Source organism: Morchella sextelata, assembly GCF_020137385.1.
Source record: "Morchella sextelata strain SCLS chromosome Unknown scls_6, whole genome shotgun sequence".
NCBI classification, from domain to species: domain Eukaryota; kingdom Fungi; phylum Ascomycota; class Pezizomycetes; order Pezizales; family Morchellaceae; genus Morchella; species Morchella sextelata.
The window spans coordinates 2,209,787-2,225,917 of record NW_025408621.1 but is presented as its reverse complement, the minus strand read 5'-3'; the positions used below and the strand labels follow the sequence as shown (position 1 = coordinate 2,225,917).

General features: G+C 46.4%; 3 protein-coding genes across 3 annotated transcripts; all 3 read right to left on the bottom strand.

Moving 5' to 3' along the window:
* Positions 1–355: 355 nt before the first annotated feature.
* H6S33_011681 (uncharacterized protein) lies at positions 356–820 on the bottom strand (the record flags this gene model as incomplete). Its single annotated transcript, XM_044843069.1, has 1 exon — positions 356–820. One exon carries the CDS (start codon positions 818–820, stop codon positions 356–358), a length of 465 nt encoding a protein of 154 aa, XP_044696449.1.
* An 840-nt stretch (positions 821–1,660) lies between these two features.
* Positions 1,661–2,689, bottom strand: H6S33_011680 (uncharacterized protein; the record flags this gene model as incomplete). Its single annotated transcript, XM_044843068.1, has 3 exons — positions 1,661–2,063; positions 2,121–2,243; positions 2,619–2,689. The coding sequence occupies 3 exons, from the start codon at positions 2,687–2,689 to the stop codon at positions 1,661–1,663; spliced, it is 597 nt and encodes a 198-aa protein (XP_044696448.1).
* Positions 2,690–13,295: 10,606 nt separating this feature from the next.
* Positions 13,296–15,463, bottom strand: H6S33_011679 (uncharacterized protein; the record flags this gene model as incomplete). Its single annotated transcript, XM_044843067.1, has 4 exons — positions 13,296–13,529; positions 13,586–14,354; positions 14,418–15,224; positions 15,288–15,463. 4 exons carry the CDS (start codon positions 15,461–15,463, stop codon positions 13,296–13,298), a joined length of 1,986 nt encoding a protein of 661 aa, XP_044696447.1.
* Between the last annotated feature and the right edge of the window lie 668 nt (positions 15,464–16,131).

The window sequence follows — 16,131 nt, the reverse complement described above, 5'->3', positions numbered from 1 at the left end:
TTAGTACCACGTGATCCCCTGATTACATAATCCTAGCGCTAAGCCTCCTTGTTCCAACTATGAGTCATCCCTTATACATGAGTAATTACCATACATAACCGATGTCGCAATGCCATATTTTTACAGATGCTACTCTCTCTTGTTTATATATTACTTTTGAGCCCCATCGAGTTCCCCTCTGAATCGTTAGCCACCAGTACTTACATGTTCAAAAGCATCAGTGAGTGAGATAGAGTCGAACCTGGACCACGTTCACCAATACCTTGGAAGAAGCAATGACCTTCGCTGCCGCTGCAGTTGGTTTCCTCCGAGCATTACTCAGTGCTCTGGCAGTGGTTGAGTGAACTGTATGAGGTCACTTTCCGACAGTCTGAGACCTCTGAGTGGAAGAAGGGGAGGGGGCTTGAGGTTCATTCTCTGGTTCATCCTTATCCTCTTCAGAGCTCTTGTTATCGTTCTCCGGAGCATCATCATGGTCTGATTGGCTAGTATCAACTATTTCTTCCATCTCAGGCACCTGAATTGCCTCAGGCTTCTCCTGCGCTTCAAAATTATCAGTATGATCCTTGAGGAGATGAAATTCTACCCCCCAAGGACTGTTCCTCCCACTGGGGGTTTCAGAAGAACCGAGAAGACCTTTCCAAGTTATTTGGGTGGCGATGGTCGATTGACTACTCTGAGTGCGGGCTGGCACTGTAGTCAATGGTCGGTAAAACATCTCAGACTTATCGGTCTCTCCATCTTCTTCAGGTAGTCTTAGGAGTCGTGGACGCTTTGGTGCATGAGGTGCTGTACTAGAAAAGTGCTTGGTGGGAGCCATTCTGATGACTGGTAGGAATATCCGCAGTGCTCTAGAATCACTCGCGATATCTTCAAGTAGAAATCAATTCTTGGTGAGAAAATTTGCGCCGTTAATCTTCACAAGGCAAGGATCATCAAGTGTTACCGTTATTTCCGCACTCAACCACATCATTTATCATCACTCGTTTTACTGCACTTTCTGAAGCGGTACTGATTGCTTTGAGAGCAATCTAGGAGTTTGATTCGACTTTGAAATAAAAGCATTGCAATTACTATCTGGACTAATCTAATTTAATTTAATCTAATCTAATCTAATCTAACCTAATCTGATATAACCTATCCATTGATATACAAAGGGAAATCCAAAACACCAAATTGTGTCGCACTTCAACAGCTAACGTGAGTGCTCAGAGAGTAATCATAACAACTATTTTAAGGTTAGTGATAATTCCACAGGAAGGGAAGTTAGAGATTATACCAAAGGGAATTAATGATGCCCGTCACCATCACCACCACCACTATTGACACTGCCTCCAGCTGGCCCATTCTCAAGGGGGTGTGTAGCGAGTATTCCGCAGGGTACGAAGCGTAGAATAGGGGATGGTATGGGAACTCGCAATAGGGGTACTACGAGACTCTAGCGTTGGTAAGGTTCGACAGGACACGGAGAAAGCGAGGCGATGGTCTTCTTAAAGGAGGAAGAGGTCGATAATATTGTATAGCAATAAACAGCGTAGATACAGAAGACGTTGCGTAAAGAAAGAAGAAGGAAAAAGAACGAGAAGTACAAGCGACCCCCCTTAATATACTCAAGGAAATCCCAGCGATGACAAATCCAACATAACTCATACATTAACAATCAACAGAACCCGATAGAAACCAATAGAACATTTCTGACTAATGCAACTCTTCGTAATCCCGTACCTCTACTAGTCGATCCATGAAACCCATCATCTCCACCACCATCACTGTCTCCAGCTGATCCTCCACTAGTACAGCCTCCAGGAGGAGGAGGAGGTCCTAGACCACTACCACCACCACCAACACCACCACCACTATGGCTACCTCCACCACCACTACCTCTACCACCTCCAGCACCAGCAACCGTGAGTGCATCAGCAGCTCTCTTGGCTGCTATCCCGGCAGGTGTCCAAATTGTCCCCTGTAAGAAGTTTGGGTAAGCAAGCCTGACATCCAAAGGATACTTCCTAATGTATTTGGGGTCTAAATCGTCGGTAGCATCCTGCTGTCTATTGCGATGCCTAACAAGAGTCTGAATTAGCATTTGATTACTGGCATCAGTTCTAGACATATATAACCTTAGTCCTTTGGTATTTATCCAGTGCTTTTCCTCCTCGTAATCCGAATCCTCTGCACGAATATCGATCATGCTAGAATCATCTTCCTCCACTTGAGGGAAAGCCGGGTTCAATGGGGGGATTCTGCACCACTCAGGTTAGCATCTGCACCTGCTCTGTTGATGACTGCCAATATCCTCCGAGGCTTGGCATTGCTGTTCTTCAACCAACCTTCGAGCTACTCTGAATCCGTAATTTGTACCTCCACCGGCTGAACGGGAGAAACAGCTGCTAGGAGGATATTCTCAATTGCTCCTCAGATAGTCCTGATTGCTCTGCCAGATGCGGTGTACTTCATGATCAAGTTGCATAACTTGGGGAAAGTTATCTTGGTCAAAATTCCGATGAACAAAGGTTCGGTCAGGGGATCATTCCAGGCATAAGCAAGTAGTGATACAAGGATAAAGACTGCCCTAGACCATCGGAGTCGACCACGGTAACCATTATGGAAGGTCAAACGAGTTGTGGGGGTACTGCACACTCTTTTTCTTTGCGTTAGTCTCTTCCAGCTGCCTGACCACTGCCGTCATTGTCATCATCACTATCACTGGCAGCATCTTTCAACTGATAGTCTCCCTGTCCCCTTGAGGACTTATCCTTCGTACCAATATCCACGATGAGCTACTGTAGACTACTCACTAGTGCTCTATAGGTATCAGCGTCACCCCTAATTCAAATTGTCAGAAAACTATTAAGGGAGGGCGGGTTCATTAAGTAAAGGCATAGGGTATTAGACGCAGCCAATCCGGAGGTGTTTTTATTGGCTCAACCTAGATTTTGAATTTCCGTCTTTAGGCCGTTGCCGATGCTGGTGTACAGTTTAGGTAGCTTGATTAGACCTAAAGTCATATTCGCTTTGGTTGCTTGAGTTATCTTAAATGTCCTCGAGCTCGAGGATATCTCTTGAACAGTCGGGGATGTCTCTTGAACAATCGGGGATCTCTTTTGGAGAATCGGCGATGACTCAGGTCTATTTCGTCTCTGTGGTACTGGTGAGGGGTGGTCTATTAGTTCAGATAGACTTGTACAAGAAAATAACCGAGAGGGGCATCGGGGCTTCAATATAGGGGTCTCCAGTGCAAAAGCCTTTGGTGGAGCACTGATGAGTGTTGAAGGAGTAGTAGAGCCTGCTGGGTGTGTTGCTGGGCCTGTTGCTGCTGGGCCTATTGAGCGGACTGGACTAGACTTGGACCGAGTGAGAACTTGACCTGATACTATGATCTTCTGGGCAATGTTTTTTCATGTAGCACTAGCGGGTGGTAGTGGGGTAGCACTAACCCTAAGTACGGTAGTCCGTACAAGGGGCTCTAGTGAAGCACTAGTGTGTGTTGAAGAAGCAGTGGAGACTGCTGCTAGTGGTCCTGTTGCTGGGTCTATTGCTGGACCTGTTGCTGGGTCTTGATTGGCGGAATCAGTTATAGTTGCTCCCCAGTTACTCGGGAAGATCCCTTCAGTGTCCAATGGAGCTAGATTAGTATTTGGCGGAGTGTGGGGTTCAGTCTGGATTGGTGGAGGTACATGGTCTTGTTTTCAGCTCTTGTCGATCAGGATGAACTCAGAAAGCACAGGCGACTGCCTCCAGAGTATTTCTGATATCTTCTCCAGGATAGGCTTTACAGTTTTGCAAGACAATTTGCGACCTGAGGAACCTCAGTGTTTCTCATGTTTTCGGGACGATTTGTCTTTCTTGGATTTTCGTTACGTCTTTTTGTTATCGTCTTCGTCTATGTCACACAAGGAATTCTTATTGGGAAGTTGATTTGTGTTCCTGTAGCTACCGGGAGTGCTCTGAGTGGTGTTTGGAGTCTGATAATATTAACGTATTACTGTGGTGAGTATGGTTCTGAAATTAATTAGATTAGGAGAGAGCAATACCATCTTATTTATAAAGGTTGCAAAGGTTGAATCACTTGAAAACGGAGGAACTTGAAGGATGAGATTTCACCAGGTAATGTTGAAAGCAATGGAGAACTTGAAGTGATAAGTAGAGGAGAACTGAAGGTGTTTAGGAATTTCTCATGAACTTGAAGGAAGGGAGGGGTGCTCTTATACAGAGTACGATCAGCTTTTTTCTTGAGCCTACCATGCTTCCGAGAGCACTCAAGGATGCTCTAGAAGCACTCCGATTCGAGGGTGCTCATACTCAATGTTTGCTTCAATACATGATGTTGATGATCTAAATGCTCCAGGCGCATTCGGAGATACTCAGACGGTATCAATGGTGACATTGATAACGTTCTGGTGTTGGAGTTGATGTTTATACGCTTCTTAGTATTGGTGCTCTGTCTCCTAGGAGGCTGATTCGGAGAGAATGTATTCTTTGAGCTCGTAGTCAATATTAGTGTTGAATTTGACGCTGAGAACACTGTCTTGATCTCAAGACACTCTGCGAGTACTCAGGGAAAGAGTGCAGATGCTCAGGGTAATAGAATCTAGCATAACTGGCCGCCTAATTGGGGTAGTGAGTGTTTCTTCATGTTGGTGTTTGTGTTTGAATTGGGCTGATGTATGACATCAGATTCGTACTGAAAGTCAGCCTTGCCGACGGGGTGCAGGTGAGAGCCTCATTGGCTGACAAATCAAATCATTCGAGCACTCTGCATCCGCATCTGCAGGAAAGTGCCTCCTCAGCCTTGGCAAAAACAATTCTTCAGTGCTGTCGGGAGTACTTTGGTACCATTGTGAGACTTCAATGAAATTGTATTGCCCTATTTGCAGCAATTGGTGCAGCTCCTCCGCGAACTTCGATAAACATCTTCGAACTACACATCTATTTGAAGCAGATGAATGGCTGAGAAACTAGTTTTTACTCCTGGAGCGCGATCAAAAGATACCCAATAACACTCACGATAGCCCGGAATGGATTTACGATTCCTATTCAGATGCCCATGACCACTCGAATAGTTCGGAGAGCAACAGTATCAATTATCATGACCAAGATACTGATAATAATTCAGATCTGGACTTCAAATCAAATTTTATGATGGAAGAGGCAGATGGAGATGCAAATAGGCATGAGGCAGCGACAACGATTTACGAGTGTGTTGGAGAGCGTCTCTACCACTCGGATCTCAAGGGGGTGAGTCGCGAGTATTCCGCAGGGTACGAAGGGTGTAATAGGGGACGGTATGGGAACTCGCAATAGGGATACTACGGGACTCTAGCATTGGTAAGATTCGACGGGATATGGAGGAAGCGAGGCGGTGGTCTTCTTAAAGAAAGAAGAGGTCGATAGTATTGTATAGCAATAAACAGCTGTTACAAACCCTACCGCTATACTAAATGTATGAGTTGCTAGGAAGTCTGGAAGGTTCCGTGGGATTAATAATCGGTTGTCATCTGCTTTGTTATAAGAGTCGCTTGTGTCTCCTGTTGTCTTTCTTTGTCTTTCCTTACGCAACATCTTGTATTCTACTTTGGATTATTACTTTGGGGGTTCGCTCCGCTTCAATACATTACTTTCCTCTCAGTCCACGTTACGTCTGCTGTCCCTCCTGCCTGGTACGTCCGCTGTTATGATCTTCGCCGCCTCTCTATCCCTCGCCGCGCCCTTCTCAGTTCACCGACCGACCGCCGTTATCCCCGTCCTCGTACGGACCTTTACCTCTATCCTCGTACAGATCCTCGTCGCTGCCTTCTCCTCTGTCCTCGTACAGACCGCCGTCTCTGCCTTCGGGTATATCTCTACACCATCCCTCGCCCTCGTGTGAGGCCAGTCCCTTCCCTCTGGGAACCTAACCATGTCCCTCGACTCCTCAGCTTCTACCTCACCCATGGTTCTTTACAACAGCGTAGCTACAGAAGACGTTGCGTAAAGAAAGAAGAAGAAGAAAAAGAACGAGAAGTACAAACAACCCCCCTTAATATACTCAAGGAAATCCCAGCGATGACAAATCCAACATGACTCATACATTAACAATCAACAGAACCCTATAGAACCCAATAGAACCTTTCTGACTAATCCAACTCTTCGTAACCCCGTACCGCCACTAGTGGATCCATGAAATCAGAGAACTACGATGAATGGTCACAAAACCTTCTCCGATACCCATAGCACCCATTCAACTCAGCATATAAGTTTAGAATGGCATGTTATTTCATACTGTCGAAGGCCTCACAATGAAATAACGATAGTTTCTTCCCACACGCTCCATCAAGCAGTAGCAAATGCTCCTACAGGACTGTATGAGGTGTTATAAAGAGATTGGAGGAAATCAAAAACATATTGGGAAAGGCGAGCTGGCATCATTCAGATGTGGATATTGGGGAAGAGAAAACCCCTTACTATTACCGGGATCCAATAGTAATTGTGCGATATCTTCTACGCCAATGGGCCTTTCGGGAGTCATTGGGGTACATACCAGTGGTAGAGCATAATGAATCTGGAAAGAGAATGTACGGAGAAATGCATACGGGAGATTAGTGGTGGGAAATGCAGGTCCAGTAAACCTCACAAGTGCTCTATGAGCAGTCGCTAATGCTTTCTGGACAGAATACCTTACCGGAGGGGTTGACTGTGGTACTAGTTATATGTGCCTCAGATGGCACACATTTGACAAATTTTAGTGGGGACAAGAAAGCCTGGCCAATCTATTTTACCATCGGGAACATCAAATTATCGGCCCCAAGTAAGCCCATTGGGCATTTGTTAATTCCCCTAGGGCTACTGCCAGTCCCATATAAGCTCGGGAATAACTTACTCGCTAATTCCGCTCTACGACGTCAGAGTCAAATGGTGCTGCATTGCGCCCTTGGAGAGATCTCTTTGACCATTCAGGAGTGCTCTCAGGAAGGAGAGCTAATCACATGCGCCGATGGGTACGAACTTCTATGCTTTCCGATGTTGTCGGGTTGGATTGCTGATCAACTTGAGCATGCAAACTTATAAAAGATTAGCACTAGTTCTTGTCCAAGATGCGAGGTGGAATTCCAGAGTCTTGTGAGCACTCGCCAGAGCCCTATGCACGATCACTAGGATTGCCGGGAGAAGGTAAAGCTATTGAGGGAGAACCTGAGAAACCTGAGACCGGTGGAATATCTTGTCACGTGATCAGTGAAGACACTCTTCAATGCTTTCTGGTATACACCAAGTATTAATATATACGATCTCAACAAACTGGGCATTCTTCACAATATCTACCTAGGGATATTGAAGTACATGATGGAGTGGGTTCAGGCTTTCTTGAAGTAGCACAATCAATTGGAGGAATTTGACAAGGCTTGGGCCTCGATTCCACCTTATCCTAGACTGGCAGTACCGAATAAGGCATAACATGCTACAACCCAATAGCAACTGAATGAGATAAGAAATCTGGGGCGGGACATTCTTGGAGCACTTGCGGCTGCTTTGAGAAACCCGGAGGTGGCTGTTAGGAGCGACTTGGGAAATGCGTTGAAATGTGTACGAAGCTTAATCGACTTCCAATTAATAGCGCAGTATGGGAGTCGTACGATGAATACAGTGAATTATGTGGAGAGCTATCTCGAGGATTTCAATAAGCACAAGGATATCTTTTTGGAATTCCAGACGTATAAGAGCACGGTTAAGGATGCGAGAAATCGGACAAAAGCCTTAAACGCCTTAGGCTCCCAGAGTGCTCAGTGAGACTTAGAGGAGATTCACGAGATAGGAGAAAGGTCTCACTTCAACTTCATCAAATTGCCCTTGTTATCGCACTATCAGGAACGTGTCGAGCACCTTGGGAGCATTCCCCAGTACTCCACTGACATCGATGAACTCGTATATATACGTCAGATAAAAGATGCATACGGAGCATCCAACAAAGTCAATACTGCAATACAGATACTGAACTATGTGGGGCGGCGGTTGGCGTTAGCGATTCGAATGCTGAATCTGAAAGACATTGTTGGAGGTCCTGAGAGTACTGACGATATCCTTTGGAGCCATTGAGATAACCTGAAGGAGTTACATGAGATTTTTAAAATCGAAGACTGGAAAAAAACTCCAAATGAAGGTTCCATAGTAGAAAGAGGTTTGCCTCTAAGGCGTCTTTGCAACCACTCCACGAAATCGGAAAGTATTTTCAATATCGTGGATGGACTGCAAATAAAATATACCACTTTATATCGCCTGATAAAGGAGTATGCAGAGGATGCAGGATGCTCTCAGACCTTTGACGGAAGCTCTGAGAGTATTTTAGAGCACCGAGTGGAGATATTCATATGTTTGCAGGTTCCGATACCAATCTTCCAAAGACATGAGGTGTAAAAGGTTCACAATATTAGATGTACGGGAAATGCAGCTTTTAGGAAAGGGAAAATAAGAAAGGATTGGGTATGGGTGTCAGTAGCATTCTCAGAGGAGTGAGGAGTGTTTCGGGGATGCTTATCAGGACGTGTGGTGTAACGGGGGTCCTTTCTAAGAGAAATGGAATGGGATAGAATAGAGACGGCCGTGCAAAATAGACAATCAGGTTGCAGATTATTCAAAGATACTATCACTAGAACTCAATAATCTTTAAGGGGTCTGCTACCGATAAGAACTTAGCTTTCTTTCTGATGAAGACTGGAGAGAACAGGACTGAAGGGCGAGAATGAACCTGAGTACTTATACTCCGAAGGCCTCTATTCTCTGCTCCTAACTCCTTACCAAGTTCCGGTGAAGCCTTTCCTCGGTGCCGGAAACAAAACCACCGCTACCCCGCTTTTCTCTAAGCGTCAGCAGGTGTTTCCGATACCCAAGGCAACCACCCTTAGTCAAAGCCTTTGTAACGCCTGCAGCCTTGGTTGCCACACAACTGAGGGCCTGCATGAATGAGCTGCCGCTCAGGTGTAAGCTTAATCATTGCTGTAGAGCTTTCACTTATTGTAGACTTCCCTAGCATGATCCCTGCCCTTCGGCAAACTCACAATGCTTAGAGTATACAGAGGATCACCGAGCAATCAGAGCTTCACTCTGACCGGTCTTCTAGTCACTGGTGAGGCTTAGACTCGTCAGTCATTGCTCCCATGAATAGATCTCCTTCCTAGCGCCCGGAATGTAGTTACTCTAACAGCTGGTAGCTAACCACACTACCGGTACTTGTATATCACCGTGCAACTGGCTTCTAACAATAACTCTCAGCATTTAACCGGGCCCTGTGTGTACTCATACACCAGAGAGTTGAAATGGCTCCGTTACACTACTCCCCTCTTGTAGGATCTTGGATTCCGAGATCTATAACCATTCTATTACCATCCATTCTATATGACAAGAAATTCCGTGATATGCAAGGAAATGAAAACCTAAAGGAAAAACTACACCCCAACAATCCGCTTGTCCTTGGGTTTCTTAGGATACCTCATATGGAAATCCCGAAGGGTTTCTTCAGCATTCTTCTTGAGATGCTCCCAAGGTTCCCATGTAGCATCCTCGTTGTCATAACCTTCCCACAGAACTTGGTATTCCACTCATCTCCCTTTCTTATTGACCCGGCTATCAGCTACCTCTCGGACAACCTAGTTCTGTTCTCCTTCAATCTCCTCGGGTTCTGGGGGTAGAGCTCTTCTCTCAGCATCTACCGGCACTCTATAAGGTTCTAGAAGGGAGACTTGAAAGGCCGGGTGGATTCCCATTTGAGGGGGAAGAGAGAGCTTGTAGGCACGGGTACCAATAGCTTCTAAGACCTTGAAGGGTCCCATCTTCTTCTGATCCAATTTTCCCAAAGGCCGCTTTGTTTGCACATTGCGCCGGTCCAACATTACTTCATCTCCGGGCTTGATTTCAGGCGGTGCCAGGGCATGAGCATCATACTATCGGGCCATCCTTGATCTAGCTTTACCCAATCTGGCATTCATAGCCGTCAGATAGATTCCCATTAAAATATCATTACCTCGCTTGCTGGATTGTTCTATTCTACTCCTTCCTTCGAGGCCAGCCAGTTGGTCCTGGGTTCATAACCATAGTTGGCATAAAAAGCCGATACTTTGGTAGACTCAGAGACCGCCGAGTTATATGCATACTCTGCCAAAGGCAAGAGTTCTGCCCAGTCATCCTGTTGGTATGAATAATAACTTCGCAAGTAATGTTCCAGGGTCTGGTTAACTCTCTCTGTTTCACCGTCCGTTTGGGGGTAGAAAGATGTGGACATCTTCAGCTTCACATTGAGGAAACTCATGAGAGATTGCCAAAAGTGAGAGATGAACCTGCTGTCTCTGTCCGAGACTATGTCATCAGGTAAAACATGGAGTCTCCAAACTTCCTTCAAGAACAACTTAGCCAAATCTTCTGTTTTATTGAGTGTAGGAAGAGGGATGTAGTGTGCCATCTTCGAAAAGCGGTCCACTATTACTCAGATCTTTATAAACCCACTAGATTCCAGTAATCCCACAATGAAGTCCATAGAGATGGAAGTCCATGGCTGATAGAGTATATCCAACGGTTGGAGCATACCAACCTTCTTGTCTCTTGAGGTTTTATTCCTCTGGCAACTGTCACAGCTCCGGACATATCCCTCAACATCCTTATCCATGTTGGGCCAAAAGAAGTTATTTTTCACCCATTCTAGTGTCTTAAATTGGCCAAAATGACCAGCCACCTTAGAGTCATGGGTATCGGACAGTATTTCCATCTGAAGCTTCTTATCTTTGGGTATATACCATCTATTCTTGTAGAAGATGAGACCGTTCTTGACCGACAAGTTCTGGTCCAAATTTGGTTTTCTTTCAATCAGGGAGCGGTGCAGTTCCTGCCAGAAACTATCCTCTTTTGCTGCCGCATATAGGCGCTCTAAGAATGTATTCTGCAATTGATTCACTGTGACAGCCGCTAGCTTTGCAGGATCCAAAACCAATTGACCTGGCCTAAAAAAGATCTGTGGCCCCGGCTGCAGAGTTTCACCTCCCTCTCCAACGCGGTGATCCCAACGCCTAGATAGGACATCAGTCTTACCATTCTTTTCTCCCGGTCTGTAGACAACTTTAAAATTGTAGCCTGCGAGGTCTTCAGACCATCTAGCTTGCCGCCTAGTAAGAACCTTGGTAGAATTAAAGTACTCCAAGTTCTTGTAGTCTGTAAAAACCGTGATCTCCTGTTCGCAAGATTTGAGCGTGTATTCGCATTCCCGGAAAGAGGCTACAATAGGTCCCATTTCCTTATCATGAATGTCATAGTTGATCTCAGCAGGGGAGAGCTTTTTAGAATAGAATGCCACCGGATGTAGCGTTCCATCATCCCCATACTGAGAGAGCACCGCTCGCTTAGCGAAATCACTGGCATCTGTCTCGACCACAGTTCTCCTACTAGGGTTAAAATGAAGGAGGATTGGAGCACTTGTGAACAGCTTCTTGAGTTCTTCAAAGGCTTATTCGTGTGCTGCCGTCCAATACCATTTCTTGTCTTTTTGCAAGAGATCAGTTAATGGTTTGCAAACTTTACTGAAGCCTTCAATGAAGTGGCGATAGAAGTTTTCAAATCCGAGGAATACCTGTACTGCTTTGATATTCTCAGGGACTGGCCATTCCTTAACTGCCTTCACCTTGTCTTCTGACATAGATACTCCCTTCTCCGAGATGTTATAGCATAGGTACTCTACTTCTCGGACATGGAAGGATGTCTTACTGATTGAGGCACAGAGCTTAGCTTCCCTAAACTTCTGTAGTACCTTCTTGACCAGTAGCTCATGCTCTTTCTCAGTTTCCGAGTAGATGAAGATGTCGTCGATATAGACAACCACTCCTTCATCCAGTAGTTCCTTCAGCACATCATTGATCATTACCTGGAAGGTGGAGGGAGCATTGCATAGTCCAAACGGCATCATATTATACTCATACAGTCCATAGCGGGTTCTGAAAGCGGCTTTCCACTCATCACCTTCGGCTATCCTTATCAAATTGAAGCCGTTCTTCAAGTCTATCTTTGTGAAGATCTTGGCCTTGAACAACCTGCCTCTGAGCTCACTCATGATAGGCAGCGGGTACTTGTCCTTGACAGTGACCTTGTTCAATCCTCTATAGTCCATACAAATCCGCAAAGTCCCATTCTTCTTTGAAATGAACAATATGGGCGCCGCAGCAGGGCTATTAGATCTAGAGATCTTTTCTGAAGACAATTCTTTGTCCAGGTACTCTCGGAGGGCCTTCAGCTCTGGAGCGGAATATGGGTACAGCGGGACAAATGGGGGAGTAGTCCCAGGCAAGAGTTTGATCTTCAGATCATTATGGGAATGCGGCGGCATTTCTCCAATCTTCTCTTGACTGAACACATCAGCCCATTCCCGGTATAGGTGGTGTATTTTCTCAGCAATATCACCTCCGTTCTCATCATGCCACACTGAAGCAACCAATTGATAGACTGTCTCTTCTTCTTCCGACATCTAGTATGGAGAGATCAGTTCGATCTTGGTGGCCGCTGGGAGACAATTCTGCTTGCAGTAGTCACTCCCCCAGCTCATGGTGTTGAGTTCCCAATTGATGTCTGGGTTATGCTTCCTAGCCCAACTAGTTGGCAGTTAACCAGTCATTCCTTCTTCCAGAGTAGCCACGTCCTATCGGAGTGTCTCCTTATGATCTCCCATAGTCATACGGACTGGGTGAGTGTAATACTAGCCTCCTCCCATCATGACATCTCCTTGAGCATCAAACATTGTCAGAGGTCGATCCCGCCGTACTAAGGGAATTCCATGTTTCCTGACAAAACTCTGGTTGAGGATGGCTCTTGTACAACCGGTATCAAACAGGAAAGACCCTTGGGTGCCTTCATCCTTTCCTTTGACCGTCCATGACAGTCCTGCCTTCAGTATAGGTCATTTTCCATGTACTGTTAAGGAGGGAAGCCCCTGTTCCAACCTTCTTTGCTTAACAGCGGGTTCTGAACTCGTTTCTCTTTGTCTTTTCAACATAGCTAATAGCTTCGGGCACTACTAAGATCAAAGATCCCTTGGTTCTATTCCCAAGCGATAATATAGCAGGTATGATGTGTAGTATTTTTTTGGTAGCGGTTTGGAAGTGTCTTGGTAGCAAATGTAACTTTGGTAGAGCACTGACAGACCAGCTGTTTCGGGTTTTAAACCCATCCTCAGAGTGCTTGGGGCAATTAAATAGGCAGAAACACAATCATAATTTATTCAAGAGAAATATAGAAACCGAAAAACCCATATAAAAGAAAACTAGTAAATATAGACTCAAACAGACACTTTTCTACCAGATGATTTCATTGTCCGAGTCTTGCTCAGGCTGAAAAACAAAATCTTCTGTAACCTCCAGGAGTACAACAAGTGGATCTTCTGCTACAACAGCAGCCACTTTAACCTTCTTCTGAGAGTTGGACTTGCCATTCCCTCTTTTCCCCTTTTGTACTCTCACTGCTGCCACTCGGACAACAGTACGTTCCTTAGACCAACAATCGGTCCATTTGTGTCTGGACTTGCCGCACTATTGCACAAGTCAGTCTATGCAATCTGCCAATAGGGAGTACCGAAAGGTCATACCTTCAAGCATACTTCTGCTTTCCTTCTTTCTTCTAGAATATCCCCCGGGATACACTTCAGTTCCACCGCTTTGTCCTTAGGTCCGGGGGCCTTCTCAGGTCCGGATGAGCTTGCAGGTTCTCTCTTCCTCTTAGGCTGCCAGTCCTTCTCAGCAGGAGGGTCTTTCTTGGTCAGAGGGGGTGCTTTCTCAGCTGCCAACCCTTGATACCTCTCATGAGTGTGCTCTAACTCTCTTAGAGCAGCTATGCGCTCCATCAGGGACTTTGGCTTGGGATTAAAAAGAGCCCAACTCATGCCTAGGTCCGGGAGGAGGGAATTCTTGATCTTATCATCCACCAACTGACCCTCATAGCCAGTCTTCCACATCAGCTGAATAATAGTACTCAGGACGAGATCGATTCCTCCTCGAGCCGTATGGGTAAGAGTATTCCAATGGGCTACAGCATCATCTCTGGAGATGGTTTCACCGAAGGCTGCCCTGAAAGCATCCACAAAGGAATCCCAGCGCTTCCATCTCTGATCCAACATCACCGGCATTCCAGCAAGATGGTTAGCAGAGGTTTGATCAATTGAATTGTGGTATGCCTCATACCATCGGATCGCCGCCTCTCCTTCCATCAAGTTGCCTGCATATCGGATCTTAACCTCCTCAGAGGTGAATGATAGGCTTTCGATAGAGAACACGTTCTCACATTGGCGGATAAAGGTCTCCGATTGCTCCGCTTTGCCTTGGAATTTGGAGGGTGGAGGTGCCTTTGGTTCTCGGGCCCTGGTAGCAGTAAAAGGGTGAGAGGTGGCCGGAGGTCGTTACTGCTGGGACATCATAGCCAACAAATCCCTTTGTTGTTTCTCCAACTTCTTCCTAAAATATCTCCGCCAGCCTCTTCTGTCATCACCTTCTGGTTCCGAGTCTGAACTGTCAGAACTGTCCGGATCTCCGGGAGCAGGAGCACGGGCTGCGGCAGGTGGAGGGTTCTGGTTTCCACCGCTTCCACCTTGTGCATTGGCTGGATGGGGAGCAGCGGCCACAGCAGGAGGGGCCACAGGTGTTACCGGTGCCGGGTTACTGGCCAATGGTGAGGTTGCTGCTCCTTGAGCGGCTTCAGACATGGTGAACCTTCCGGGGTTCCTGGCTAGCGGGCTAGGAGGTCCTCGGCCTGCACCTGGGTAGAGCTCTCCTTCATAGTCAAAGGGTGGGCCGGCTCTTTGAAGGAATAAAAGTACTCCACTAAATCGGTTCGGAGGTAAGGGAGATGCTCCCACTACTGGCTGCATAATAGGGACAACTCTCCTAGTGGACCGAACGGGGAATGCTGCAAAAGGGCTGGTCTTTCGCTGCACTGTTTTTGTGGCTGTCCTGGAAGAGGACCTGGAGCCTGGATTTAGTGCCGGTGTTGCTGGTCTACCCACCACTAGCCTTCCTTCATCAAGGGCTCTCTGTATCTCGGCAACAAAGTCTGGTGGAGTGGCCGGGTTTGTCCACTCAATCTCCATAGCATCGGCATTCAGTTTATCTCTTTCCGCATATTTCCGGAGTTCTTCTTGGACAGGGTTGACCTCCAACTTCGTGTACTCTAGAGCTTCTACCATGAGAGCATTCTGTGCTGCCTGGCACTCTTGTACAAGAAGGAGGGCCTGACTGCCCCGGGTCAACTGATTCTGCAGGCTGTGCTGGAGGTAGGTCTGGAGCTCTGTGAAGAACTATTGGAGGGAAACTTCGTCGGTATCCTGCCAGGCAGGCTCACAGCCGGGAATGTAGATCTGTAGAGGGGTCCTGGGCTTCTTGACAAGCTGTATCTGCCCGGTGGCATCAAGCTGGAGGCGCACCGGCTGCCATTCAATCTGAAGGAGTGCATCGGGAGCCGCAAGGGCGGACATTTTGTATAGAGGAAGAATAATCTGAAGGTGACTTGAGCCTTAAAGATTATCTGTAACGGGAGTCCTTTCTAAGAGAAATGGAATCGGATAGAATAGAGACAGCCATGCAAGATAGACAATCAGGTTGCAGATTATTCAAAGATACTATCGCTAGAACTCAATAATCTTTAAGGGCTTTGCTACCGATAAGAACTTAGTTTTCTTTCTGATGAAGACTGGAGAGAACAGGACTGAAGGGCGAGAATAAACCTGAGTACTTATACTCCGAAGGCCTCTATTCTCTGCTCCTAACTCTTTACCAAGTTCCGGTGAAGCCTTTCCTCGGTGCCGGAAACAATACCACCGCTACCCCGCTTTTCTCTAAGCGTCAGCAGGTGTTTCCGATACCCAAGGCAACCACCCTTAGTCAAAGCCTTTGTAACATCTGCAGCCTTGGTTGCCACACAACCGAGGGCCTGCATGAATGAGCTGCCACTCAGGTGTAAGCTTAATCATTGCTGTAGAGCTTTCGCTTATTGTAGACTTCCCTAGCATGATCCCTGCCCTTCGGCAAACTCACAATGCTTAGAGGATACAGAGGATCACCGAGCAATCAGAGCTTCACTCTGGCTGGTCTTCTAGTCACTGGCGAGGCATAGACTCGTCAGTCATTGCTCCCATGAATAGAT